At 33.4% G+C, this 12,730-nt stretch overlaps 1 protein-coding gene across 2 annotated transcripts; it reads left to right on the forward strand.

Annotated features, from left to right (window-relative positions):
• The first annotated feature begins 1,389 nt into the window (after positions 1-1,389).
• Positions 1,390-9,290, forward strand: LOC128175309 (uncharacterized). 2 transcript variants are annotated; one of them, XM_052840836.1, is made up of 5 exons: positions 1,390-1,608; positions 2,858-2,916; positions 3,530-3,570; positions 8,516-8,671; positions 8,935-9,290. In XM_052840836.1, the coding sequence occupies exons 2-5, from the start codon at positions 2,889-2,891 to the stop codon at positions 9,076-9,078; spliced, it is 369 nt and encodes a 122-aa protein (XP_052696796.1). In that variant the 5' UTR covers positions 1,390-1,608; positions 2,858-2,888; the 3' UTR covers positions 9,079-9,290. The 2 variants fall into 2 exon arrangements, with proteins under 2 accessions (XP_052696796.1, XP_052696797.1); XM_052840837.1 differs by lacking the exon at positions 1,390-1,608 and adding an exon at positions 2,234-2,277.
• Positions 9,291-12,730: the final 3,440 nt, after the last annotated feature.

Below are 12,730 nucleotides of genomic sequence, written 5' to 3' on the forward strand. Positions count from 1 at the left end.
TCCCTGATATTGCAGATCGCTTAAAACTTCTTTTATTGGATTTCGGAATCTTGATGAATTGTCCGAAAGAGAAAACGTCCCCTGTACGGTGGTTACATCCATGCAAGAATGACTGGGTTCCGTTTCTTCACTCTCAGTCTGATATATTCAAGTTCAAAAGTCATGTCCGGAGAATCAGATATCAAACATTCTGATATAATGAGTTCTAGTTCTTTACGATCTGGTATTTGACTAAATATAAAGCTATATTTATGGCTGTTTTATTTCAAAAGTTTACTTTAAAAAAAAATGCAATGATAATTATTTTCTTTTTAATATTCTTTTTAAAATATTGTAACGTGTGTCCAGCCGAGCGGTTGCTATTTAGTATGTGGACACGTACCCGGTTACACCCGGGATTCTGCAGAGCACTTTATTATAAATTTGCCTGTTGTCTTTCAGGCTAATAACAAACTGAATCAATATATTTACGCTGATTACTTTAATAAATTTACTGAATCAAGATATTTACGACGATTAGTTCTTTAATCAAAATATTAATCTCACAGGGATTTACCTAAACCCAAATCAGATCAACCACAAGTCTCGCTTGTTTAACTAAGACAAATGTCCCCGACCACTAGCCCAGGCTACCAAACTACCCCCTGACCAATGCCCACAGACAATTGGCCTTACCAAGGGTTCTGGCTACTGACCTGAGGTCTCTAACCAGTTGATTTCCCCAGCTTCCTTTGACACTGGTGAACAGGCTTATTCAGCATCTTTTGCCAATTGTTAAAGCTACGGTGGTTGGTCAAGTGGCGCAACCTATACTATAAGGCTTCTTCAGCCCTACGTAGCCTTTAAACTAATAAGGCCTATTCAGCCATATAATATAACCTTTTTATGCAAATAAGGCTTATTCAGCCTTATTTTAGCCTGTTTACTTACTATACTCTCCTATAGATGTTCGCACTATGGCTGCAGTGAGCACACTCACTGTACCGCTGTTTATATAGCCTCGAGACATTCCATTTTTACTTCCAAGCGGGAACAGGCTATTACCATGGAAATACCCTGTACTACCCTATGTTCTTTAATTGGTACGACCTGATTCATCACATCATCAATATTTTTTACTTTTTTTTTTGGTCGATAACACCAAAACCATGATATAATTTACAATACACCACAAAATAGTCAAAATTGTATGGTATATGTATTACGCATACTGATCAGATTGGCTTAGAAAAAGTAACACATTTGTTTATATAAATAGCGAGCATGTACTTTGCAATCTATTCGTGTACATACGTGTAAAAATTCTTCTTTACAAAACTGATGACATAATGCACATTCTTTCCTCTCTACGCGTATACGTACGCGTACATGTTTGTTTGCTAAATATTTTTAATATGATAAACTCAAACTATTCCCCCAAAATATTGGTTGCAATCTGGGTTTCATTGGATCTAATTTTCAGCGATTTCCTGTGTGATTGAATTTATTCCAAAACACTTAGTTTTATTGAGTACACTTCATAGTATTTTGGCTTTGTTTGATTCCTGTTCTGTATATTTATTGTCGTCCATTTCCGTCTGCTTGGATATTTTAGACGTAAAAACGCAGGTATGGGATCATTTAAATTGAATTGTTATAAGCAAATACTTTAGCTAAACGTATCTTTGAATAGGCAATTATCTTTCATTATGTAACATTTACTATTTGAATTGATGTTTCTATAACTTTGCTAAAACCCAGTAAACAGTGTGGATAAACTAAACTAAAAAAAAACTTGAATTTATTGGAATGAAAAAATGACAATATGTCGAGAACACTACAAGCTTAGAGCTCCAAATGATGCTTTAAGAAATTTGTTTATATCAAATCACTCAAATTGTACTGGTCACAAAGAACTGTACAGTCAACAGATGGCCTCATTTTCTGTATACTGATCAGACCGTAATACACAGGACTCGTTTACATTTTCTTTTACATCAGTAGTTGTCACAGGGAATGTTGTATACACGATACATTTCAACTTTTTACACCACATGACATCAGTGAAAAGAACTTGTAATATTCCAGATCATGTTCTGCTTGTGGAGTCTAAATGACAATCTGGTTTTAATGGATTTTAACTTTTTAGTTATTTCCTGTCTTATTGACGTTATTCCAAAAACACTACATTTTTAATGAATACGTTTAATGGTATTCTGGCTTTGTTTAATTCCTGTTTTTTACATTTATCATTTATTTCCTTCCTTGTGTTTACATTGTGTAGTCGCAAAATCGGAGGTATGTGATTTTTAATTATATATTTTAAAGCTGATTCTTAATCAGCCGAGAAAATTCCTACATCAAATCATCCAAACTGACTCAGTTAAAAAGAATTGTACGGTTGAAAGCTGGTTAACTAAATACTATTTTTTACTTTTATAACAAAACTACAGTATCTAAAACCTTTGTCATTTGAATCTGATTATCAAAAGGTTATCTTTAATATTGCATTTATGACTTATAAAAAGACACATTGAAAGTAAACATCCAATATATATATATATATATATATATATATATATATATATATATATATATATATATATATATATATATATATATATATATATTGATATTGTACGTATATAAAACAGTAAATGCACATTAGAAACCGTGTCAAATCCCATAAAAAGCTCGGGCGACTTTAATGTTTCAATTTTATTTTTTTTTTTTGGTTAGGTCTTGCAATCTTAAAAAATGGATATATATAGGGAGATTGCTCAAAACTCCTGAAGATTACAATGAAACCTGTATGCGTAAAGTTTTGAATCGGCTTCTTGTTATTTTTTATCATTATATGGAAATATATTCACCACAGGAAAAAAGACTTTGAGACGTTGTGCTTGACAATGACTGCAGAAAATACTTTTACAAACAGTAAGTTGGTATTACTTCTTACAGATTTTTTTTTAATTAAGATACTTCGGTTTGTTTTTTTTTTTTTTGTTTTGGGGCTTTTGTTTGTTTGCTTGCTTGATTTTGGTTGTTGTTTTTTTGGTTTTGTTTTGTTTGGAGTTTTTTCCTTGTTTTTTTTTATTTGTTTGTTTATTTAGTGTCTTTTTGGGGGGGTGGGGGTGGGGGATAGTAACGAGTTGTGTCAGCTGTCTTTTTTTTTTAATTATGATAGTTCACTTCCTTTTGTAGTTTTGACACATGTTGCTCATTTCCATTCATCTGTTTATTATTTGTTAGTTTCCCGTACATTGTGTAACCACAATGTTATCAAGTTTTCCATCGAATTTCCTTGTTCACCAAATGATTGATCTGATTGTGTTAAAACTTTTGAAAAAACAAAGATGCTAAAGTTGGAAAAGGTGTATTTATTTAAAGAACAGAGTATCATTCGGCATTTTATAAAGGATAAGACAAGGATTTTACCCCCCCCCCCCCAAAAAAAAATGAGAATTTTTTATTTGGGATTATCATTTACTAAAATCCATATGGAGATGATAATTAACCACTGATATATTTATCAATTGATTTTATTTAGATCGTGGTTCGACCATTATTACAAGGCAATCGATGGAATTGGTAAGAATTAATGAATCTTTTGTAGAAAAACATCTTCACTGATTAATCAGAAAAAGAATGAAAAGTTGATCAACTTAAGACAACATACTAAGATTACATTATTAATAATATGAACTACTAAAAAGAGGAAGAGACCCATGAACGTCACCTGAGTATGATGTACTGAAAGTTTTTGTCAGAAAACACTTTTGTCTCATAGTTTTGGTCATTTGTTGTACATGTTTTACCTTAAGTCGGTAAATTAAAAAAAAGTCTTATATTTTGAGCAAAGACTGCCAAATTGTTTTCACCAAAATTTACGGGTATAGATAACTAAACTTGCCTGTGCACCAAGCAGACGGAAATTTAAATTACATACGATATGATAAGCGTAAGAAAGCCTTAAGCAGACTAGCTTCACATCGTCTACAAATCGAATATAGTCTATATGATAAAAAACGTCCTATTAATGAAAGGAAATGTATATATTCTAATTAAAACGATGTCGAAAATGATTGCCATCTTGTTTTGGTTTGTGATTTTTACACGGATTTAAGAAAATTATACATTAAGAAATTGATTTACTTAAATCTGATTCTATATTGAAAAAAATTGGTAAATATGTGTAAGAATGTTTCAAAAAGAGGGATAACTTTACCATCAGACTTGAAGAAGCGTAAATTAAGTCCATAAAGAAGATGGGGGAATAAGATGGCGCAAATGCCCATTCGGTTCAGTAGTGAAATACAATTTTAAATTTATTTTTCCCCAATTAAATATATTCAAATATATTATAATACAACTTTGCAAAAACAAAATTTCTAACTATAGTCAGTTTTTAATATATTTAACAAAAAATAAGAAAAAAAAAATATTGTTAGAAATTTTGGTGGTATCGAACCCGTAACATAAAAACCCTAGATGTATACGGTTAGCTTATGCCAGGTACTCTTTTTTTTTTTATCTTTTTATGCCAGTTACTCTAACCACTGAGCCATTTCAGACACAACAAAGGCGGCTTTTTAAATATTATGTGTGACTAAGGTCACGAATTACTGGACTTGTATTATTTTTCAATACGTTCAGTATACAAAATGATATTTTTAAAGTATAGTGGGTCATCTCTCCAGGTTTTTGTTGATTGAAATCGGTTTGTTTTCATTAGACCTCAATTAGACTATGAGAAAAATATGGAGCACAGACCCACTCTATAAAAGAAAATGCCTCGAAGTTCTAAAAAAAATGACAATATTTGCAGGTTTTGATACGTATACACCTGTTTGAGTCAACATATTCCAAGTATTGAACATACCTATAGGTTACAAATCAATGATTCTTTAATATATATTGTTTTAAATGATTTAAAAAAAACCCATCAGATTTGTTGATACTTTAATTTTTAGCTCACCTGAGCCAAAGGCTCAAGTGAGCTTTTCTGATCACAATTTGTCCGTTGTCTGTCGTTGTCGTTGTCGTCGTCGTCGTTGTTAACTTTTCACATTTTCATCTTCTTCTCAAGAACCACTGGGCAGATTTCAACCAAATTTGGCACAAAGCACCACTAGGTGAAGGGAATTCAAGTTTGTTCAAATGAAGGGCCACGTCCTCTTTAAAGGGGAGATAATTGAGAATTATTGAAAATTTGTTGGTATTTTTCAAAAATCTTCTCAAAAACTATTTGGCCTGAAAAACTAAAACTTGTATGAAGGCATCCTCAGGTAATGTAGATTCAAGTTTGTTCAAATCATGGTCCCCGGGGGTAGGGAGGGGCCACAAGAAGGGGATCAAGTTTTACATAGGAATATATAGAGAAAATCTTTAAAAATCTTCTTCTCAAAAACTATTGGGCCAGAAAAGCTCAAATTAAAATGGAAGCATCCACAGGTAGTGTAGATTCAAATTTGTTCAAATCATGGTCCCCAGGGATAGGGTGGGGCCACCTTGGGGGATCAAGTTTAACATAGGAATATATAAAGAAAATTTTTTAAAATCTTCTTCTCAAAAACGATTAGGCCAGGAAAGCTCAAATTTGAGTGGAAGCATCCTGAGATAGTGTAGATTCAAGTTTGTTCAAATCATGGTCCCCGGGGGTAGGGTAGGGCCACAATAGGGGGATGAATTTTTACATAGGAATGTATAGAGAAAATCTTAAAAAATCTTCTTCTCAAAAACGATTGGGCCAGAAAAGCTCAAATTATAATCGAATCATCTTCAGGTAGTGTAGATTCAAGCTCGTTCAAATCATGGTCCTCGGGGGTAGGGTTGGGCCAAAATGGGGGGATCAAGTTTTGCATAGGAATATATAGAGAAAAATTATAAAATCTTCATCTCAAAAACTATTACGCCAGAAAAGCTCAATTTAAATTGGATGCATCCTCAGGTAGTTAAGATTCAAGTTTGTTCAAATCATGGTCCCCGGGGGTAGGGTAGGGCCACAATGGGGGATCAAGTTTTACATAGGAATATATAGAAATCATCTTCTTCTCAAAAACTATTAGGCCAGGAATGCTCAAATTTGAATGGAAGCATCCTCAGATAGTGTAGATTCAAGTTTGTTCAAATCATGGTCCCCGGGGGTAGGGTGGGGCCACAATTGGGGGATCAAGTTTTACATAGGAATATTTAGAGAAAATCTTTAAAAATCTTCTTCTCAAAAACTATTTGACCAAGAAAGCTCAAATTGGCGGGTAACCATCCTCAGATAATGTAGATTCAAGTTTCTTCAAATCATGGTCCCCGGGGGTAGGGCGGGGCCACAATGGGGCATACATTTTTATACATAGAGAAAATCTCTAAAAAATCTTCTTCTCAAAACTATTAGGCCAGGAAAGCCCAAATCTGAGTGGAAGCATTTCCAAATCGTATAGATTCAAGTTTGTTAAAATAATAGTCCAGTAGTATGGTGAGGCCACAGTGGGGGATGAATTTTTACATAGGAATATGTAGAGAAAATGTTTACAAATCTTCTTTTTAAAGACCATTTGGCCAGAAAAGTTTTAACTTGTGTAGAGGCATCCTCGGGTAGTGAAAATTCAAAATCACAGTCCCTAGTGGTAGGGCGGGGCCGTGATGGTGGTTTGATTTTTACATAGGAATATATAGAAAAAATGTTTAAAAATATTCTGGGAAAGTTTTTCGGTCCAAAACTCAGTACTTAGTGTGAAAGCACAGGTTATGCAGATATAAGTTTGATGAAACCATGATACCCTAGAGAAAAGCGGGGCATCAAAATGGGGGGGGGGGGGGGTATATAGGAATAGAGAAAAATCTTCTTACAGGTACAACAACAAAAGGGGCTTGGTATTTACCAAAAGAAAGAGGTGGATAAAAATTTGCAGTTTTTTAATTTTTTAAGCAAGATCTACTGTACTTAGTTGTCAAGATCTTTTGATACTGTAATGCTAATTTGATCAGAATTAAGGCAATTGTTGCTCAGGTCAGCGATTTGGCCCCTGGGCCTCTTGTTTAGTACCCTGTCCGACCTCGTACGGGCATTTTACACGCCTTATCCACCCATCTTTTTTCTTTTTTGTTCGTTTATTTGATATTTGTTATTTTACTTTATACTTTATATTTATATAACCTGCCTCCCACCTGGACCCACAATTATTGTTAATTACTGTTAAATTTATTCTGTGGCAGTGTATGTAATGTATACGCCAATAAATTACTACTACTACTACTACTACTACCCCTCTCCTGGGTTGGAAGGTCTTCACACCCTAGCTCATCCTCGGATATTCTTTTTATAAATGTTGTGCGTAAATAGATATTTTCTTTTCCGAACGCTTTATGATACATTTCAGGTCACACTTTTTTAAAACGTGACTTATATGGCATCCAAACACTTTTCATCGGTCTAACTACGCCACTGTAAATAATATTTAAGAATGTTTGCTTCTAATTCATTGAAAAAGTTGCTACATTCTATAACTCTACACCCAACCCCAACCATCCGCAAATTCATGCAATTTGAAAGCTGATGCATGGATGTTGCTTTGTCTAAGCTTATACATGTATTCCTCGTTTCATATGTTCTGTAAAATTCTATTCATTCTTGATATATTGATGGACAGCAAGGTCATTTGAAGAACTTGTACACTTCTTTTATACCGAAAAACCTGGATCCGCTTCATTAAATAAACTATATATGAAGCTTTGGATTTGGCGATTACAAAATCCATTTTCATTCTGGTTTAAATTCCGGGGTTTTTTGACCTATTTTTAGTGATATTTAATTAATTAACGCAACAATAGCTAAAGCATTTGATTCACCGAATACCCGGAATAATGCACAAGAAATCAAGTCCATAAAATTAATCGTATAGATCTGCGTTTGAGAACTTATATCTTTTTTAATATATTTACATTCTCAGCTGTCTTTGTGATAACATTATTTACGAATCAATTTTGAAGCCTACTGGTAGCCCAATATTTTCATAAAAGATGTGCGTGTTTTATAGCATAACAGAAAAACAGTATTCGCTGCGCTGCCATGTTATACATAGCATGTACTTCATGAAATATTGGTTTAAAATGTTATTTTTAAGTGTGAAATAATATGAATAAAATTGAATCATTCGTTGAATATTGTGAGGTGATAATGTCGGTCGGAACTTGATCAAATCGATCTTAAAGCCATTCTGAAAATATTGGATTTGACCACGCCCCCGATCAAAACTTACCACCTCATATTACTCAAAGAATGATTCCTTATTCCATAAATAAATACAAAAATGATTTATTTTTTAAATTGCCAGAAATTTTACGCGAGGAAGATGACCATTATGACGTCATGAATATGACTCTTTGCACATAACTTTGTTCGCACATAAATAGACGGGTTATTATTTTTCTTAGTTGGTTTATATGAGTAAAATTACATGCAATCGTAAATATTGCACTTTACAGCAAACTGAATTTATTGGTTGCATTTGAAGTATATAGCATATTCTCTTTTGATCAGGGGACTGCAGAATCTGATTTCCAGAATTCTGACGTTGCCTGTATATTGCAACCAGACCGGAAGGAGAATGCAGACTGTGCCTTTGTTTTTGGATTTTTAACATGTTTCTGCTGCAATATACTCGGTGGTCTTCTCGCATTGTACCTTGCAAATGAAGTATGAATAGAAATTTTTACAATTAAAAGAAATGGTGCTGTTATTTCAATACAAGCAATATGTGTATCTTTAAACTTACAATGATATTGTATTTAATTTAATGTTAGTACAAATTCTAATTTTTATTTGTTTAAGAAGCATCCGAAATTCTGTTGATATATATTCCTTGAATAACAAATGATATGTACATGTATACATATATATCACTCACACTTACTGCGTCGCTAACTGATTCAAAGATTTATTTTTATTTTTAATTGTAGGCCAGCAAGGAGTTTGAAGAGAGGAGATATGACAAAGGAGTCTCGTTACGAAGATGGTCCTATCTACTCAGTTTTATCGCACTATTGCTTGGGATCACAACACTGGTTCTGATATTCACTGGCTATATTTTCAAAATAGTCTGAACATCATTTCTTCTTTAACTATTACAAATATAATTGTTTTATATATGATGCATGCTTTGACTAATGAAAAATGAAAATCTTTTGATTGAGCAATAACAATACCTTACTTTAACCAGAAGCGAAGGGGCGACATCGCTCACCTGAGTGAAATTGGCCATAACAAAACTAACAAAAGAAGCTTCATGGTGTCAAATAAACAAATAAATATATCACATTGGGTCAGTGGTTATTAAGAATCAGGATACTTTAAACAAAATAAATTACATTATAGCATTGAAATTCTTCAACATAACGTTTACACATACATTATTTCACTGATTTTGGAACCTTTCCTGAAACCTATAATAAGTGTGGATTTCATGGACAAACCAATCCAAATTCTAAACTATTATGATTTTATCGACTGGGTCAACAATGATTATATATATGACCCCAAGGGACGAAATACACCGTCCCAGTGGGGCTTATAAAAGGAATATTGTTCAATACACACTCAGATTTTGTTTTGTCATATGAAGAAACTAACTAAAAAAAATATCAAGATAGTGTTTGAAAACATATCGCCGCTATTTTCTCGGCTCAGCTTACAATTCCCGGGTTCAATATTGCACCCAGTACATGTTCTTAATATCCTCGGCATCAAACCGCCTAGCTTTGGTAATACTTTGCCATTCGTGGGAATAATGTTCCATTTGTTCTGTTTACTCTTTATAATTTGCAAATCCTTGTATCTGTAATGCTACTAAACCCAGGTAGTGCGCATCCGTTTTTTACTTTCTTTGACATGCCTTATAAGACGTTACATTGTTAATGAGTGACGAAGGTTCATTTACGTCTTATAATCGGACGCGATTTTGAGGTTTGACGGAAATGCTGGAACTGTAGAAGAATTTGCCTCATTCTGCCGGTTTTAGGAAAAAGCTGCACAACAGCCCCAATATCCCCTCTTCAAGAATTATTTTTTAACCTTAAGATACTCTTAGGACAGGGTAAGTGATGTCGTTGGGTTAGGACAAACTTATGGCGCCTAAATTAAGGAGAGCTTAGAGAAACAGACCAAAGACTATTAGTAAGACGTTTCTTAAGACGTACTTAGGAGGCAGCATAGTACAAAGATAGCTTCGTGAACATGCACGCTGCTATTGATTCAAATGTTCCAACTATGTAAGTATGCTCGCAATATTATTTGTCACATACTTCAGCATGGCATTTCTCGAGAAGATCGTAAATAGTTGTACATGAGAATTGAGCACAATTTGCAGCTGTATGAAGTAAAAATCAAATTTGAAAAATGTATTTATAATATCAAAGTTGGTTATTCATGAAAAACATGTATTTGCAATTTTCTACATGAAGATCAGGTTTTCCTAGAAAGAGGGGATCATTAACGTTATACTAATGTGAGTTTGATGTTTCCCTATGATAGGTTAACTGAGTTTTGCTGGAATGAGTAAGCTGGTATATATAACTCTATTATTGAACTTGTCGACGGCTTGTGATCAGCTGGGATTGGCACCATCTATGGTTCGGCTTTTCTGCTTGCACTTTATCACTGGGTACCATTGTATATGCAATTGACTCCAGTGTTCAGAAAAATATTTTATTAACAAACTTAATAAACATTGCAATGGCTTGTTTCCTCGCACCCCACCTCCCGCGCGCTCCGATAATAAGGTTGCACACTCTGACCCTGGTCGTATGTCATAATTAGATCTGAAATATTCACACCCTTCCTTCAACTTTTAATAATTGTTCATTTAAAAGATAGTTTGATATGTTTCATGAGAATTTTTAATACCTACATAGGTTAAAGCAAATCTTAGACTTAAGCTGTTCTTCTAATCTATTTTCACGAAAAAATTAAAAGCCTTTCGGTTTGGTCTTCAGATGTATCATTTAAGTGGTGCTATATCTGTATATATTTTTTTAAACTTTGAATCCCTTGTAAGGGCAGTTCTTCTTAGCTCGTTCTTTTTGCCCACGCACTGTTCTTAAAGCTCGCTTCGCTCGCCGGTGTAACGAAGAATATTGACCCGGGTTGAAAATTGACCCGGGGGTCATTTTTCAACGTTGAATATTGATCCGGCGGGTCATTTTTCAACGTTGAAAATTGAGACCAAAATCGTGAAATTTATACCCGGGGTCATTTTTCAACGGTATGAGAAAGATTTTTCTAAACTCTGATGACATCGACACGTTGAAAATTGATCCCGTTGAGAATTGACCCCAACCTCAGAGTTTTGATCTGAACTGGAACTTACTCTACACAGTTTAAATGTACAATCATGCACATATTTGAAAGTTTTAGTTTTAAAATGTTCATATTGTCCGATACATATGCGGACGGGCTAATTTCTTTTAGGTTGATATGTCCAATTTATCATTTAATTTTGAGACTGAAAATATGATATCCATGTATTATTACTATACTATGTCAATAAAGCTAAGAAGATGACCGTTTGCTTCGGAATGGAACAGGCGAGTAGGGCTAGAATACTTTTTGACATAGTGACATGGTTTTCATTCCCTCATGTGACAGAATTTTAAGTTTCAACTTGTCATAATCTCTGATAAATATATCTAACAAATGTATTGCCCGTTATTGTCACTTTTAAGGCAATTCAATAGAGCCCTATTCGACAGGCACCTGGCGTTGTATTTTCTAATAATTGAAAATATAACCTCTATACTGTTTTATTGGGTAAAGGGTATATACATTTATATCAAGACAAAAGGATATAATGTCAGATACATATGCTTAATTTGAAGAATCTCAGCACCCCTGACAGAAAAATAAATGAATGGTTGTCATATTTTTATCTTTTTTATATATACTGAATTATACATATATATACCTGACAATAATTTTTCATAAACTTAATTGTCGGATTAACTTTATTGAAGCACCATCCAATTTTCTGCATATGCAGAGTCATAGTTCTTTTAAAAAAATGCAATTTATTTCTATCATTTTGAGTTTTCAATTCCATCAAATTAGACACACAGGCAACTGACGTAATATATTTCCTCAAAATTAAAAACATATAGCATACAGCAAAAATGTTATCAATTTAAAAAAAAAAGAAGGTTTGCATCTAAATATACAGTCGGAGGATGGTTGATCTAATTATATTAATGGTATACATGAAAAGGCATGCAAAAAGTTGAATATATTAAGATTACTCAAGCATACAATTGATAGATAAACACTTGTTAAAATTCGGCTTTTATCAGACCTAGACTGGAATATGGTGATGTTGTTTGGAGCAGCTGTATCAAGGAAAATCCGATTTGCTTAAACATGTACAAATTGAAGCAACCAGGACAGTGACAGGGATCAGAATTAATTCTTCTAAAATCATTTTATATTGTGAGCTTGATTTGGAAACCTTACAATCTCGAAGGGATAAACATAAACTAATTATATTCTCCAAGATTATAAATGGTTAAACACCACAAAATATGTTTGATTGAATTCAATCATATTTTCTAACTGAACATACATGTACCTTTAGGTCAAATGAGCTTTTTTTTTATCTACCACTATATACTTATTACAATAGCTTTGCTCCGTCTACATGTAAATTATGGTATAATCTTCATGCAGGAAAGAAAATTCCATCAACTTTATCTTTCTTTAAGTCAAAACTTA

The sequence above is a fragment of the Crassostrea angulata genome, chromosome 3 (assembly GCF_025612915.1).
Source record: "Crassostrea angulata isolate pt1a10 chromosome 3, ASM2561291v2, whole genome shotgun sequence".
In the NCBI taxonomy this organism is placed as follows: domain Eukaryota; kingdom Metazoa; phylum Mollusca; class Bivalvia; order Ostreida; family Ostreidae; genus Magallana; species Magallana angulata.

What these genes read in the sequence shown, in the direction of transcription:
- LOC128175309 (XM_052840836.1), top strand. Translation starts at nt 2,889, where the DNA reads ATGACTGCAGAAAATACTTTTACAAACA. An exon ending in AGAAAATACTTTTACAAACA is followed by an intron (nt 2,917 to 3,529) that starts GTAAGTTGGTAT and finishes GATTTTATTTAG; the next exon opens with ATCGTGGTTCGACCATTATT. An exon ending in CATTGTACCTTGCAAATGAA is followed by an intron (nt 8,672 to 8,934) that starts GTATGAATAGAA and finishes TTTTAATTGTAG; the next exon opens with GCCAGCAAGGAGTTTGAAGA.